This window comes from Eurypyga helias, unplaced genomic scaffold, assembly GCF_000690775.1.
Source record: "Eurypyga helias isolate BGI_N326 unplaced genomic scaffold, ASM69077v1 scaffold1905, whole genome shotgun sequence".
Classification (NCBI taxonomy): domain Eukaryota; kingdom Metazoa; phylum Chordata; class Aves; order Eurypygiformes; family Eurypygidae; genus Eurypyga; species Eurypyga helias.
In genome coordinates this window covers 1-16,619 of record NW_010251849.1, presented here as the reverse complement: position 1 = coordinate 16,619, position 16,619 = coordinate 1, and the positions used below count along the sequence as shown (strand labels likewise).

The following is a 16,619-nucleotide window of genomic DNA, read 5'->3' as shown; positions in this document are numbered from 1 at the left end:
GGCATTCTGTTTCTCAGCTTGTTTTTGCTGTCTATCTATGATCATAATTTAGCTAGCTGCAAAAAGGATCTTGAAAACAGTCTGAGTGAGAGAGAGAAAGCATTACTGTGGAGAGAGCCCAAAATCCCGTCCTCCAGCCTACACGCAATTGGACATTGCAGTGATAGGGGGGAAATCCCTTAACGGACGAAACTATAAATGAAACTACTGTTGACAAGGGGAAGAGGCTCAGCTATATTTAACGGAAGTGTTTTCATTTGAGAGCTGCTGTCTTTTGCCGCTTTTTTTCTTTTCCCCTTCTTTCTTGTCTAGTCGGTGGAGAGTGCAAGGGCTCTTCCTGTTTGAGAGAGTGCATGGGTGGTTTCCCCAAGGCTTTTAATGTTAGATTAATGCTCTGGAGACAGCGTGGTGATAAATGGGCTCCTACAGTTATATCTACATCCTGTTCCCCCTCCCCCCTCCCGCATCTGCCCCTATGGACAGCCGCTCTGCAGCGCTCGCCTTCATACCCAGCAACAGTTTTGAGCAGCTTCAGCCAGCGCTGAGGGCACCGCTCTTAAAAACTTGGCCACCAAAATTCCTCAGTTTTCGGTGCCGTCGCCTTCTCATTTCCAGGGCAGTTAGAAAAATGACATGGGGAAGAGAAAGTCTTCTGGTGAAAGGACAGGCCGCTGCACTGTCTGTTGTCTTGGCAGATCCCAATTAGTTACTCTTGCTATTACTGTTCGCTTTTGGAAAACAGGTTTACGGGAGTGGCCTTTCTGTTGGTTCAGGTTTTAGTGGCAATGCTCTGCACGTCATATTGTACTTAGCAATTAATGGGCTGAGGATTTGAAATCTCTTCCCTGGTATAAGGGAATGGCTCCTCTGCGTCAGCTGCATCGATGCCTTGATTTTATACAACTGGCGCGCTGATCGGGATTTAAATATTTCGCTTCAGAAAACACCCACGCTAAAATGCAGCAAGGGAAATGGAGATTTGAGGCACTTATTTTAGCTGGACTTGCCCTCGTGGCGATTCCTATTTTTTTATGTGTTTGTTGCTGTTTTCAGTTAGTGCACTTCTCTGGTTGTTTTTCTCTGCATGCATCTCCATTTCCATACAGCTTCCCCTGTACGCACAGCGTGTTGAGGAGGGGGATGGTGGGTGCAGGATGGCTCTTGTTATCCCCCCCCCAGCCCCATGCAGCCAGCCTCAGAGGCAGTGTCTCCCAGATCTCGGAGCAGAATTATTTTTAGAGCGGGAAGGTGTATCTGGCTGGTGCATTTTGATTTCATGTCATGGCTTCCTTTTCCTGCTCTCAGGTTTCTCCCACTCGGCCTTCACCTTCGGTATCGAGAGCCACATCAGCCAGTCCAACATCAACGGAACACTAGTGCCACCTGCCGCACTCATCTCCATCCTCCAAAAGGGGCTTCAGTATGTGGAGGCCGAGATTAGCATCAACGAGGTGAGTACCCCCGGCACGCTGCCCTGACGTGCACACGGGGCCTAGGGGAGCGGGGCGAGGCCTTCCGACAGGCCGCAGATGCAACCACCGAGCCCTGGGTGCAGTTCGTCTGCCGCCGTTTTGTTCCTCACACTTTGCCCCACCCTTGGCAGAGAGCTGAAAAGCTCCAGGATAGGGGCTTATTTCAGTTTTTGGCTGTGGTGCTCAGGCTTTTTTTCTGCTCAGCTGAAATGGGTATTAATGGTGTTTCCACTACCCTGGTCAATAAATCCAGGGTGCACGGATTCCTGCATCAAACGAGGAAATGCTGCTGTGTTTACAGTCTTGCGTTTTGAAGGTCACAGCAGAATTTGGCAGGGAAAGCCTCCAGTGTAGGTTAAAACTTCACTCCCTGACACCTGCTCACAGGCAGCGCTGCTTGCCAGCCAGGAGAAGCCTGATCAGAACACCACGGCGGTCACTGGAGAGGCTCTGTTTAGTTTCAGTGACTTTGACTCAGATCGCGTAACACCAGACCATCGTCTCATATACGTGGCAAAACAGTTGTGTGCAAATTCTGACCCCAGCTGGGGCACTGGTTGTCTGTGGGGATTTTATGAGCAGCCACAGCATCTCCATTCTCCTTGAACTGCCAGAGAGAACAAAGAGGGGATGTGAGAAAAGCCAGCATTTTTGCCCTGCCAGCCTTAAAGGCATGATGCCTCGAGAGGGAGTGAAGCATGACAGATAAGCATGTACCGCATTACGAAATATTTACCATAGATACCGGTAATTGTCAGGTCTGTAATAAATATTAATACATAAACCACTATTGCTTGTTCCTCTGTAGTGGAATGTAGCATGTGAACAGCATGGGTGAGAACAAAGGAATATAATATAGAGAAAAGGTTGTGTTGTTTGCAGTGTGTAGTTTGGAAACTCATTTGCTTTTATCACTAACATTCTGTGTGGTTTTCTTTTTATGACTCGATACCATGTTCAAGAGCTGCATACATGTTATTTTTTAACTGGGGCAATGACATTTGCCATTCATGCCAAGCTGCACTTCGGTACAGTTGTAATAACAAACAGCGCTAGGAATCTGTCCCAATTCACTGCTGCTTAACATTTTGCTCTGTGCCTGAAATTGGAGCTACGCAGTTAGAAACTTTCAGTCAGGAACAGCTCCTGTCAGTTCAGGTCGTATGACATCTGGAGGGGTCTGCTTCTGTGCATCCAGCTTCAGAATTGGCCTCAGTTGTGGGAATAATCTAAAACTATGCGTGTTGTCACCATTGAGGTTAATGTTGCTCTCATCGTGGTTTAATTGTGTTTAAATAGTTACTTGTAAGTACATTACAGCAAAGCAAAGGCCATCCTTGCTACGTCTGATCACCAGTAATGGCCAGGTATATGCTTCTCTATGTGAGCATATTACTTAGGGCGGCAAGTGATCGGTGAGTCTGTAAACTAATGTGTATAAAATCAAACTATTGTTCGTGAGCTGCAAAAGGGCAGTCATGGAAATAGTCCAGTGAGCAGTTTTACGGTTAAAAATGTAAGATGCCAAAATCCATTGGCAGACATTTTTTTCATTGTGTAGCAAGGACTTAAGCCAGGATTCAAATAAATGTCAGTAGAAACATTTACATAAAAAATGTTGAGGAGGAAGAGAGATCATATTTTTCTTCTCTAATGACTCTCCTCCTTTTTCTTCCCCATGAGGAAACAAATATGTATTATCTTAATATTGTAATTGTAAGTGGTAATTCAATGTCTAGTCCAACGGAAGCATACTAGTCAGCCAAACTGCTGTTTTTCTTTATTAGTTATTGTTATCTATTGAAAATTATATCATTTTTCAGCTGCTTCATCTATCCATATCCTAATTTTATCTGTTATTCCTCAAACACAAATCTTTCACTGCTGGGTCTTGATTATGTCAGAGAATTAAAGGGAGTTTGCAGTAAAATGGCTCTTTATGGAGACTACTAAAACCTTTTTCCTCTACTTAAGCGAATAGCAAAGTGAGGCAAAGCTAAGTAGATGTAGCAGTTGTTGACCTGGGTCTGTATTAAGCCTTAAATAACAGCCATTAAAGGTTAACTCATTTATTTGTTAAACCTGAAACCTAATTTACAGAAATCAAAATGAAAGCCATAACTATTATGAATAAAACTAGTGGGAAAAAGGAAATATGATGGTAAAGCAGTCCTGTATAATCAGCTGCAACTGGTGGTGTTGGGCTGATGAACTCAGTGTAAGAAGTCACTGAATTTGTGCATACGTCTTGTTTTGGTAGAGGTTCATTATTCATCAGCTGCTTCTATTCCTGTGCCCGTGCAAGTGCAAGAAGGCAAACAACTCAAACAAAGTCTATTTGCCTTTGTCATGGCACTAACCATGACTCTTTTTTTCCAAACACAAAACAAAGAGAAACTTTCTGACATCAGTCAGACCTTTTTTTTTCCCCCCAGCATATTTTTTTTGGCATCTCTGAACAGTTTATGTGCCTACATTTTCTATAAAATTCCAATACATGACTTACTAAACAGATTTCTAAGTGGAACATGAGTAGCACCATCATGGATCTGAGAGAGAGACGGTGCGCAGCAATGTGGCACCGTTGGTTAAGCCGAAGTGCGGTATCTTAACACAACCTGGTTTTGCTTCTTCATTTTGTTACCTCTTTGCAGACCTCAGTGGTGAAGATCCTAAACTTGCAGTTTCACTTCTGCTCCTTTTCCCTGCAGGATGGTACAGTATTTGACGGCAGGCCAATAGAATCACTGTCACTTATAGACGCGGTGATGCCTGATGTTGTACAGACCCGGCAGCAAGCATTCAGAGAGAAACTAGCTCAGCAACAAGCCAGTGCAGCAGCGGCAGCAACGGCAGCAACAGCAGGAGCAACGACGACTGCTGTTTCCCAGCAGAACACACCAAAGAACGGAGAAGCCACTGTGAACGGAGAGGAGAATGGGGCACATGCAATAAGTAAGCCAACCCTTGCGGCTCCTTGCCACTGCTGGGGTAGATGGGAGTTTCAGTGATATTCTTGGACTTGATGTCTGCAAGGCGGGAGGACTCAGGGGAATCATTTCAGGGGGTATTTCTAGAAATACTGAGTAAAAACACCATTTCACGTCACAGTGCTGTGTTTTACTGGTGTCCTCTCAGAATCCAAAGACTTGAGATATCTTCAGAATTGGAAGTTGAAGCCAGTATCAAGAAGTGGAGCTGCATGCTCTCTCCTTGGAGCAGACTACCCAGATTTCATTAATATTATCAGCTTTATAGGTGCTTTTAGATACTTGATCAAAGCTGGGACAAGCTGTAGGTAGCCACTGTTCATCATTCTGGCCAGGCTGTGAGGGGGGCTGGGACCTACAGGCCATATCTGTGTAAATGAAGCATGGCCAGAGCATGGCCTTGAGCACTAACTATCCTATCATCATCAGTAGCCTTGGCATGGTCCTTGGCACGCTTTGGCCTATATCAGCTATTCACTCTTGTACAGCGTGGCCAAGCACAGGATAGGGAGTCGCATGTGTCAAGGACCATTCCCGGTAGACAGCTTAGATGAAGCCAAGATGTCTTGAAGGCACAGAGGAAGGAGTACATTGGGTTTTTATTTAATAGCACATGCTTAATCCACTGCAGATGGCTAAGTAAAGGTCCTACCTTTCTGAGATTTCCTTAGTGTGGGGGAGCAGTGCTTTCTCAAGAGCTCTGGATTGACCTTTGTTTATTGGTGACAGAGGGAGACTGAGCTCCTATCTTAGACATCTGAAGTCAGACGTATAAAACAAGGAGTGGACATACCTGCTTGTGTAACTAAATCTTGATGGCTCTGCTAACATTGTGGGACAGATGTGATTAATGGTTCTGGTTCCTGTGTGCAAATCAGGCGAGGGCATTGGCTAACTTCTGCAATGAAACCTTAATGTTTGATTGCCTTCCCAGGAAGTTCTAGATGAACATGCATGTCAGGTTTCTTAGGAAGCCCCAACAGCTCTTGGCTTAGACAAGTAGCAGATCAAGACTGTAGTCACGTAACAGATTTTATTTGTTCTGCAGTGCAGAGACCTTTATCAGTCTCCATCTTCTCTTTGATCTGAATGGATTCCTCTGCGGGTCAGTGAGAAAAATGCTTTCAAACCAGGTTTTTCTTCCGAGAATTCCAGTTAGACGGGATGGTTTCCCCCCCAATAAAACTGCAATGACTTAAATTACTTTTTTCTTTTGAGAAAGCATTTAAAGTATTTTGAAATATATTAATCTCTTTCTAGACTATGGAATGCTTATGTTTACTTTCAGCAGACCCTTTGTTTTGAAATTGATCTTATTTCATATGTGAAAGGATGCAGATAGAAATGAAAGCACTTCTACATGTATCAAGTGCTGACATTTTGTTTGTTGACACTTCAGCTGATTTGTAAAAATTTGTGGGGGAGTGTCTTTCTTTTTCAGGACCAAAATTCCCGAATTCTGAAGGTAGAAAACTGATTATTGGTTTATCACCAATGCAGAACCACTCAGACTTACTTGTGTCTGATCTGAAGAAACAAACATGCTAAAAAGAAAGCCTCACAGTACAGTTCAGGTGTATGACCACACTCTAAGCCTTGATCTCTGAGTTCTACCATTCTATTATTAAAAAATAATAATTCTCACAGCAGTTTCTAGTAGGAAGGATTTTCATGAACGGTTGGAGACCTTCCTTGGAGTGTTGAGAAGGAAAAGTCCTGTATGACTGAATATCATCCAGTAGCTCTATCTGGAGCAGGATGCAAAAACATGATACTGTGTTGTCCAGTAAAATTTCACGGAGGTAGGATACATGTCAACCAGTGAGATGCTCTACCAGACAGCAAATTCTAAGGCGTTACTGTGGCTAAGCAGCCTACCAGGCAGACAAGTTAACTAAACAGTCACCGTGAGAAGACAGAAAGTCCTCGAGGAGTAGCTGGCCAGCTGGCATGTGTTGTTGGCAGCTGCTGTCGTGCCAGTTGTTCATTCTGAGTGAAGACATGAGGTGTGCAATTTAAAAGGAGAAGGAGGCTTTGGAGAGAAGCTGCTGAGAAATCCAGGGACAGCCAACTCTCTGATCTGTGTGACTCCCTAGCCTTGGGAGGACCTTAACCTTTATTTCTGAGGCGTTTGGAAGATACCGGCAAGGTGGTGTAGCACAGCTGCAGATGTGGATTATACATGGGAGATCCACACAGAACTGTGAAACTGAAATTCTCACCCTTAAACAGATGCGCTTAAGTAAACTCCAAGGGATCTGCCTCATTAATTGCCAGAAACCACTAGAAATGAAGACTTAACAGATCTAGCTGGCAGTTTACTGCATGGGTCTGATTACAATTGTATTTCCTTCTCTTGTGGTAAAGTTAGAAAAATATTGTCACGTTAACAAAATAACAAAAGGGTACATACCCTTCCTTTTCATTGTTTATGCAGGGCAAGCTGTATATCCAGCCTTACCTTTTCACTTACCACTGTGTTTAGAGAGTCTGCTTAGTCTAGGACAGACTTAAAAGATCTGGCAAGACCTTAGCCAAGACAAAAGGTTTAAGGTAGGAGTGGACAAAGGTTTAGGATAGGATGTTAAATGGCTTAGATAAGGGCAGAAGGTTTTGGATGGATGGGTGGATGGATAGAATAAGAGATAGGACAAGTAAAAAGATGGGTAGGATGAAAACTGGGAGACCTACTGGGTAGAAAAGATAGCTGATAAGAAAGGTGTAATAAACTTCCCAAACCTCCATTTTCACTGTTGTTGTATTCCACAGACCTGGTGTATATAGGGACGGTTTTGACTGGTGTGCTAGTCCTTCATCATAACCTGGAAGTCACCCCTATATCTGTCTGTCATAAAAAGGTGGGATGGGGGGAGCAGGTGAGCTTTTTTGGACATCATGTAGTTTGCGTTTATTCAGACATGGAGTTTTCCATGACACTATGAGTCTTCCAAAAAAGCATTAATATATTTAATATACTATGATATATTTTTGTGTATATTATAAAGAATATAATATGATGGGGTGATTGGATTTAAGAAAGGGACAGACAGAAAAGGATCTAACAATAAAAACAGTTTGAGGGCAGGTTCAAATAATAAATAAATAAAATTGCTGCCTTCTATTGCGGCTTCCTGAGTAATGTTTTCAGCTTTGAGTCACTTTAAAAATTAATAAGGAAAAAAAAATTGGTGTTTCGAAATGGAGCCAAACTTTGGATTGTTTTCCAACTCAAATATTTTTAGTGTCATTTGTTTCATTATATTTACAAGGATTGGCTTGGGTTTAAGAAAAATAAAGCTCTGGAAAAAAGGCTGAGCCCAGTTCCTTTATTATAACTACAGCTGTAAAGGACAACTTCAGTGAAAGGCCTGTCAAAGATTTAAGTAAAAAAACATACTCCCTGAGAAAAGACAGGGTAAGCACTGGTAAGATCTTAAAAATCTATCTTTTTTAATTTGGAGGAAATAGAGCCTTAATATTACTCACTGGTATGTTAGGATTATATTTAAAAAAAAAAAAGGCACCTTAATCATCATGCTTTGGGGGAATATGACTTTTAATTTCCAGTTATTCTGGATTTTTAATACATGTGAGGAAAAAAATTTAGAATAATCTAGCGTAGATTTAGCCAAAGATCGTCTGGCCTTTAGAAAATGGTTTGTGTTAACATTTCAGCAGAGCCTTTCACTATGTGACCTGCAGACTTAAGTTTTCACCTATCTGTTGCGCTTGGTGGAGCTGCCCTCTCTTTCAGAGGCTCCCTCAGAGGCATCCTTTGTGCAAATAAGGTCTAACCCAGAGCTTTCTGCTCTGAAGATACTTGGAGGAAAAAAAGCAGCCTATCCTCGATGGTTGCTGCATCTTACCTGTTTATCCTTGTTCCCCATGCACACATTGTAGCTGCATCCGTAGGAAAGCCGAATTTTTGGAGAAGACCAGGTCTCGCAAGAGCTTGTGCTGCGTAAGGAGCTCGGCATCCTCACTAGGCTGCCGTCTTGTGCTCAGGGGCTTCTGCAGTTTTTTGGTTTAGTCATAATCAGATCCAGGTTATACTGCTAGTTTCTGTCTGAATCTGAGAAGAGCCTGACGCGGCGGCGCAGAAGCATGAATTGTCCTGTTTGTTCAGTGGGGTGTTTTAAGTCTTGTGCTTAACTGTAGCACTCTGAATATGAATGTTCCTGACTGTGATGGAAACAGGAAGAAAACACATATAATGTGAATGTTTACGGGTGATTTCTGAAAGACTTGCTGTCTTTCCCTCCCTTTCCTTCTGAACCGTCAAAGCCGTAGTGTCAAAATCATTACTGGAAGACAGTAGAAAATAATCCTGCGGGTGCTTCATTGCCGCCGGAGGCCGGTCAGTCTTGCCTGTACCAATGCCTGTATCAGGTGATGAAGGTTTCTTTTTCACAGCATGACTGTTTGTGTTGGGTTTTTTTCACAGCAGCTAATAACATGCCAGGTGTGTGTCTGGGTTCCTCCATCTGGCCGTATACAAACCAAAAGTATTCCTAAGGATCAGATGGCCTTGCTCTGATAGCACCTCATGACTCTGGGACCCTGGAGTAGTGCTGCTTCCAAGCTGTCACTTGGTTTTATTTGAGAGTGAAAAGCAGCTCTGCCTTTAGAGCCAGGCAGGTAACAGTAGGATCGTATGTGGTAAGACTAGCATCTCAGTTAAATTTTTAAGATGAAAACTCTTGAAAGATCTAACTTCTTGATTTACCCCAGCTTCTAACTCACACTGTGTGCAGGACACAGATGAATGCATAGTCATTACCCCGCTGCTGTTTTTCTCATGAAAATGTGCTTTAAACCTGGTGATTCTGTGCTGTGCTGAGAAACAGGATTGCAAGTTCTAGACTTGTATCTTTGGATGTGTCATAATAGTGCTTTGCTGTTCGTTGCCCTGATTTCTCAAGATATAACGAAGTTCCCAGCTGCTAGTGTCAGGATAAATCTTGAGGGCTAAAATATCTTGACAGTATTAATTGTAGTAGTTATATACATAGGGAATCATCAAGGACAGTGCTTAACATAGCACATTGGCATAGGTGTAGATTTTACCAATAGGCATTTGTAATATGTTAGTTTAATGCGACAAGTCCAGAGGTAGTAAGTGCAGTTAAAAATACGTAACTTTTGAATTAGAAATGTGAGCTGTGAAACTAGTGTTGTTTTCTAATGTCGATGCTCGGTGCTGTGCAGCTCACTGCATTACACGTGGATTACATTTTCTCTGGGGTGTAGGTGTGGCACAGGCATAGTTAGTAGGGTACCTAACCAAATATGCAATGAGAAGTGCTGCTTGGGTGACTCAGTGTAAGTTAGGCAGAGCAAAACAGGGTACGTGAAAGCCTGGCTACGGGTAGGAATCTGGAGATCTTCCTTCCGACGGCAGTTGTGCAACGTCGATGGGCAGTAGCTCAGCAGAGCTTGAGTATCCAGACAGATGGCAGGTTTTAAGTGCCATAAATGTGTGTCGGTAAGGAAGCATAATTATTCCACTTGCCAACCTATGGATCTCCGTGTGTAATTAAAGCATGACTAACTAAAAGACCTAACCCAGAATGAGAACTTGGGCTTTGATCGGTCAGAGCAGATCGGCTGGCCGAGGCATTGGGTTAGCTAACGCCAGGCTGCATTTCCCCCCACCTGCCAGCTATCCGCCCTCGGGGGTGCTTTCCGCGTAACGGGCCACGCGCTTCTGTGCCTAACGTCTGCCGTCTGCTGTTTCAGTGCGTTACCGGCCCTTGGCGGGTATCGTTCGCAGAGGATAGTGATCTTGCGTTGCTGCCAGGACGCGTCGTTTGAGCTGAGTGAGGAAGATTTATACTACAGCAATGAAAATCTGGAATAAAAACATGGTTCATGATGCAAATTGGAATGAATTGCTACCACTAAGAGAAATTCATCATTTTAAATTCACTTTTTTTCCCCTAAAGAAGTAAAAGAGCTTTATAAAAACAAAGTTACTTAGACTGCAGTCTAAAGAACCCCAGAATTACAGCACACAGGTTGCATGTATCCATGCCTTAGTTGGTACCTTTGCATTTATGGTGATGTCCTTGAGAAGGTGATCACTCACTGTTTCACTGCCATGCTCACGGAATGAGGCCCTTCCTCAGTATATTCTTCATCGGTGAGTAGCGCACATATTACTTACATGACACCGTGTAAGAAAATGTATGTGCTGTATGTTACTTTTTGAAAAGAGCAGGGCAAAGCTTTTCTCAAATGTGACAATCTGCTATTTTAATAAATCTGTAAGTCATTTTTAATGAAGCCAGCTTCAAAAAAAACCTATACTGAAGTAAATGCTAACTATTTTTTGAAGAAAAGCTATTTGTATTATTACAAAATATTTTGGAAAGCTCTACATTTTGAGTAGATAGCAGAAATTTGAATCTTTATAAGGAAGAAATCAGAGTAATACGGTCAGTGACACAACACAGGATATTATTTATAGTGTATACATTGCTGTAAGCTCTAGGCCATGGGTAGCCAGCTGGTGTTAAAGCAGACCCAATAGTGTCCTACAATCTGCTTATTCTGATATATCTCCTTACAGATAATCATTCAAAGCCAATGGAAATTGACGGGGATGTTGAAATTCCTCCTAACAAAGCAACAGTCCTTCGGGGCCATGAATCAGAGGTGTTCATCTGTGCCTGGAACCCTGTCAGTGACCTGCTAGCATCTGGGTAAGAGCATGACTGAAACTGGCTGCTGCTATTAGAGCGTAGTTAGAGGTGCAAGAACTTGAGAGCGTATAGCAGAGATGAGTGAGTGTCCTCTCGACTGCTTATTCAGCCTGCAGCTGTTTTCTTCAGCAGTACTGTACCTATATAGCAGTTAAGTAATTATAAGGTGACGCAGGATGGGGAGCATTTGCTCATTTAAGGTGTGCACTCTGTGTCCTTGAATAGACTTTTCTTTTTAAAGGGTTTTAAAATAACTGTGGATAATTATGGGAGTATTTGAAGTTTATGTAATCTACTGCTCTTAGTTAATGGTTCACACTGGGGTCTCAGAAGGTCTTGGGGATCCATGTTTTTCTTCTAAAAGTGGAGAGACTCTAAACCAGAGTTCCCTTTAGCTATGTCTGCATGAACATGGTGCACAAACAGGAGTAGACCTGTACAGCAAAACTATTGTGTGAGGACCCTCTGTCACCACTGTTTGTATTGGATAGAGGGGCTTCAGGCTGGACCTGGTTTTAACCGATGAGCTGAACACTGAGTGTTTTGAGGGCATGTTTTGGCTTAGTGTCATTGGGAAGGAGTCTAGTTTGTGTCTGCAGGACTGCTCAGCAATGACAGCCAAAGAACGGTAAGTGGGACAATCAGGAGATTGACTTACAAAAAGCACTTTTGATCAAACAAAAATGCTAACGTAAACATACCCCAAGAGCTATGTACAGACACTGTTGGCATCTGTGTTTGTTCATGCTTAAAGTTAAACCTTAAAATGAAGGCTAAATTTAAGAGTCTAGCTGGGAACGTGGAGGAAAGCTGATACAAGTTAGAGGAGATAAATGGGTCTTCATCATATAAAGTTGCTTAGTGGTATCAGGACACATTTCTTACCAGGAAGAGGAGAGACATTATTTTATTTCCACCTTTTTGCAAGATCATCAGAATAGTCTTACCTTTGTTGACTTATTATATGAAAACAAGGAATTGGAGTGCAAATGGGAAAGAATAAATAAGAAAATCAAATACCAGGTCAGATAAACAGCACAAGATCTCTAAGAGTGAAGACAGAAGTTTCCAAATAACCATTTCCGACAGCAAGCTGGATTTTTAGAAAACAGAATCCTACTGAATATGCTTAATTTCTGGAATTTTCAGGCTTCTAGCATCTGTAGCACTAAGTATCTTCATTTAATGATTTCAGATGGATCTGGGGGCAGAATTTGCAAAATCTGTATGAGGTTTTGGGGATGAAAAATACTTGGTTTTCATCTCTTTCTTTCCATAGGCTCAGTGGGTCTCCTGTTTTGTGAGTCCCTGGTGGTGCCATGATACAGACAACAGCAGTAATAGCAGCCACGCTCCTATGCCATGCATTTGCTGTATTTTCTGCTAACGTGTTCCTTTACCCACTCAGTTTTCTAGTGTCTCAGGCAATATTGCTTGGCAGTATTACTTATCCCTAGCAAATGATTGTTATTAAGAAGGCAAGTCCTGATCGTTAAGGTCAGTTTCCAGTTAAAATAGGCAAGTACAAAACAGTTATTTCACACAGATTGTCTTCTTCCCAGCATACAGTTGAGTGAGCCATAAAAGGAGATTTATTTAATGTATAAATAAATAAAAGCTAGGATTGACAAATGTGTAAGAACTGTAGCATATATTCCTTAATTACCCTGGCCCAAATCTGAGATGATGTTTTGAAGGAAAAATAAGTGAATCAAGGGAAAACAAAGGATCTGTGATGTACAGGAAGTGTTACTGCCTACATAATAATTTGTTGAATCAACATCAAACGATCCTGAATGAACATGCTCCCGTACTTCTCCTCTAACTTTTCAGTGTATGCCTAAATGTTTTGACTACCCAGAGATGTTAAATCATGGCCCAGTAGTGAAGAAAACCTCAAAAACTAGGAAGACTTTAATTAACATCATTAAGTTGTTTCCATGGTTGTTTCTTATTAAAGATCTTATTAAAAATCTAGAGAAGGTTTCGTCAAATCTGGAAAAGCTTTCCCATAGTGGGGACAAACTTGATTAGAATTTCATGGTCTGTCTTGAGATCAATAGCTGCCGCAATTAGGATCATTCAAATGAAGGGACTGTGTTTGTTGATACTGTAGATCTCCTTTAGCCCTGTCATTCTAGACAGTGTACTTTTTAGTAGTAAATACAGCATTTATTTGAATTCTGTGGAGAACAGTCTGCAGGTGCTGAGTTAGCACAGCCACATTATTATCTTAAGGAGAATCGGTGGGGAGAAAGGATACCATCCAGAATTATTCCTTAGGGACACCTGCTGGCACCTGAGATGAAGTGAAGATGCTGCTTTATTTTGGAGAATAACCGCACAGCTGAAATTAGGCATCTGCTCAAGCGCTCTGCCCCTCTGCAGGTACCTCCATCTCCCAACTCATTACCTAGGGAATTAAAGCTCCTAAGTATAGGTGCTCAGACCTCATCCTGGTGGCTTTAGCATGGGTACCCGACTCACCTCTCTGCCAGTGCTTCCCGTACTGGACTGCTTCCCTAGGATCTGTTGTTCGCAGTCCTAGCGTGCACAGTTTCAACGGTGGGCCATTTGATAAACCACACTGCAGTGACTGAGGAACCCCTGGGTGTTCAACTTTGCTGCAGGGTGCTGAGCACTGGTAGGTGGATCCCTGGGACAGTGATGTCTTGCACTGCTTCAGGTAAAGCTGGAGGATGATAACCAGAACCACTAGTCAGATGTCTAAGATAGAAGAGTACCCACTCACTATCCCTTCAGTTAAGCTTTACCCTTCAGTGTAATAGGTCTTTCTTAATAAGCTTTGCTGCAGGGTTTTGAAAGCCCATAAATACATGCCTGGTTAGAAAGTACAGTCAGGTGCTGTGTCTAGTGCAGATTAATGGCAATGCAATGAAAATGCAAATAATTTAGGTCCGGGTGCATCTTGATCAGATTTTAGCCTGCTCATAAGAAACAAAGCATGTGATGCAGTAAGCCTTCAGGTAATGCAGCACTGAGTGCCTGATGAAGCTTGCATGACTGAAAACAGTGTAGAATGCACAGAAAATGAAACCAAAGGGAGAAGGCTGAGTGACTGATTATGCCACTGCCCAAAGAAGCGTTTGAGATGTCTGGTATAATAGTAGTGCAGGCTGTCATCTACAGGTAAACTATGTGCTGCGGCACCAGTTAAACAAGGGGGAGAAATTCCCTGAGATCTACAGTATGCTGCCGTTCCATTTGTCCTTTACAAAATAATGCTTCAAAAAAGTAAACCACAGTTAGTCTGATGTGCGAACACTGAATTGTTAGATTCTGTAATAGCCATATTGGGCTGCCCAGTCCATACTTTTCTTCTGGTTTCCCATCTGCCTGAGAGTACCCATCTGTTGCCTTCTTAAAAAACACATATAAAACCCTAACTATTAAATAAAGGAAATAACACATTTGTTCTGTTTGTAAAGTGCCTAGTACAATCCAATCTCAATTTATGGCACAGTATTTTCTTCAAGCCTTTTTATACAAGCAGTATTTTTTTCTAACAATTAGCAGCAGTTTAGACAGCAACCTGATGTAATCTTCAAAGCACTAAAAGAGTTATGCAGGTTCACAACCTAATCTGAAGCAAGCTGTGTAAGGGGATTTGGTTGTAGAATGAATTACCCAAAACTAGAGCATTGGTTTCCAGATTTAGCAAATATTGCACTGGTAGAAAGGGATTTTGATACTTGATGTCTGATCTACTCAATTGCTGTGATTTTTTTTAGGGTGTGAAGGGTAGCACAGGAATATATACTCTCTGGACTTTGCGAAGGGCTATAAACAACAGTGGAGACAGGAATCAAATAGCCAGAAAAAATATATTCTGCAGCTGTTCTCCCTCCACCACCACACCCATAACCCTTACAGTGGAGGATGGAGGAGACTAGAGATACAAGTAGAGGCTGTCAAAGGCACAGCTGTCACCAGGTGCCTGTGAGCAGAATGCTTAGATGTTACGAACGGAAGCATTATAATAGTACAGTAGAGTGCATACATACAGCCTTGTAATAAGATTAATTACCTTCTGTGAAGTAAATCAACATTCCAAAACAAATAAGTCCATACAGTGTTTTGGACAGGTTAAGAAAAAAAAAAAAAAGAAAAAAGTGGGTGCTTGGCTAAATCTTAAGATTTGGCTATTCGCAGCAGTAATTCCAATTTTGCTCTTCAAAGCTATTGTCCTCCTCTTCAAAGGCTGATTTCTTCCCTGAGATACATTTCAATGTCTAAGTTTTAATTTTATGGCACAGGTAAATTGTTACAGACGGTTATGTTCCCTGGGTAGTACAGAAACCCATTACAGCTACGTCCACATTAGTAAACTAACCATGCCTGGGAATATTCCTGGGCACTGAGGCCGATTGGCACGGTGTCTGTGCTAGCAAACTGTCCTGGCTGCCAAACAAACTGCACTTTGGGAATCGTCTCTGGACGTTGTAACCACCAGGCCATGCCCAGGAGTTACTCAGGGAGAACGTCGGGGCCCTCAGCAAGAGCGCTAATTAAAACAGGCTAAAGCCTGACCAGGGAGTAACCTATCAGTTCGCTAGAATAGGGAATTCGCTAGACCCGGAATGTTCTGAACACGCTTGAATTTCCCACTGTAGAAGTGGATGGACCGTGAATATCAAGAATGCTAGAGCCTTGAACTCCAAAAGCTTTTCCAGTTGAATTTCGACTGTTTCTGTCAGCATGTTCAGCTCCTGCTTCCAAGAGCGTGCTCTCTTCTGTTACATCCAGCCGTGCCCTCCAAATGATTCTTGTAGCCATGAAGCAGAGGGACCTGGCCTCGTTCCCAAAACCCAGCAGTAGGTTTTTTTGCTTATCTTTCCTGATCTATACCAGCCTCTTTCACACAGGGGAGCTTTGCCTCTTGCAGAATGCTCCGTGCACCTTTGCTCTCCATAGTCAGCAAAATAATTAGCCGTTTGCCCAAGATCTTTCAGTTATGGCTGTGTCTCTCAGAAACAAGAAAAGATGTTTCTAGGCCGTCTCCTGTCATCATCTCTGGGTTATATATAGTACTTTGAGTTACTGTATTCCTTGTATCAGTGGTTTAGGATCCACTGTGAAATTACCTCTCTAAATAATCCTTTTGAATTACCAGGGTGAGGGGGTTGATTTCACGCACCGCCATCCTAGTCAGTGCCAGGAGATGTTAATTCTGCTAACTCTAAGTGCTTATTCATTAGCAGGTGACTTTACTGGGGCCAGTTTCCTCATGGCATCAAATCCATTAATGCAAAGCGGTCAGCTGTTAGGTGAGATCTACTTGAATAACCTGGTGCAATTAGCGGTGTTGTAGAATCGGTGGGACAGATATCTCCCTCTGGATATCTCCAAGACACTTCCTCTTCAGTCTACACTGACTGCCTAGGAAGCATAAGCGGTCACTTTAAGAGACCTAGAATCATAGAATCACAGAA

At 42.5% G+C, this 16,619-nt stretch overlaps 1 protein-coding gene across 1 annotated transcript in view; it reads left to right on the top strand.

Annotated features, from left to right (window-relative positions):
- The window catches only part of LOC104510008 (F-box-like/WD repeat-containing protein TBL1X), a gene marked incomplete at its 3' end in the record, with an annotated part of 64,140 nt that extends 52,974 nt beyond the window's left edge, over positions 1-11,166 (top strand). Inside the window, exons 3-5 of the mRNA XM_010152137.1 lie at positions 1,306-1,451; positions 4,184-4,427; positions 11,034-11,166. Coding sequence (XP_010150439.1) covers positions 1,306-1,451; positions 4,184-4,427; positions 11,034-11,166 — 523 coding nt within the window. The remainder of the gene's footprint in view (positions 1-1,305; positions 1,452-4,183; positions 4,428-11,033) is intronic.
- Positions 11,167-16,619: the final 5,453 nt, after the last annotated feature.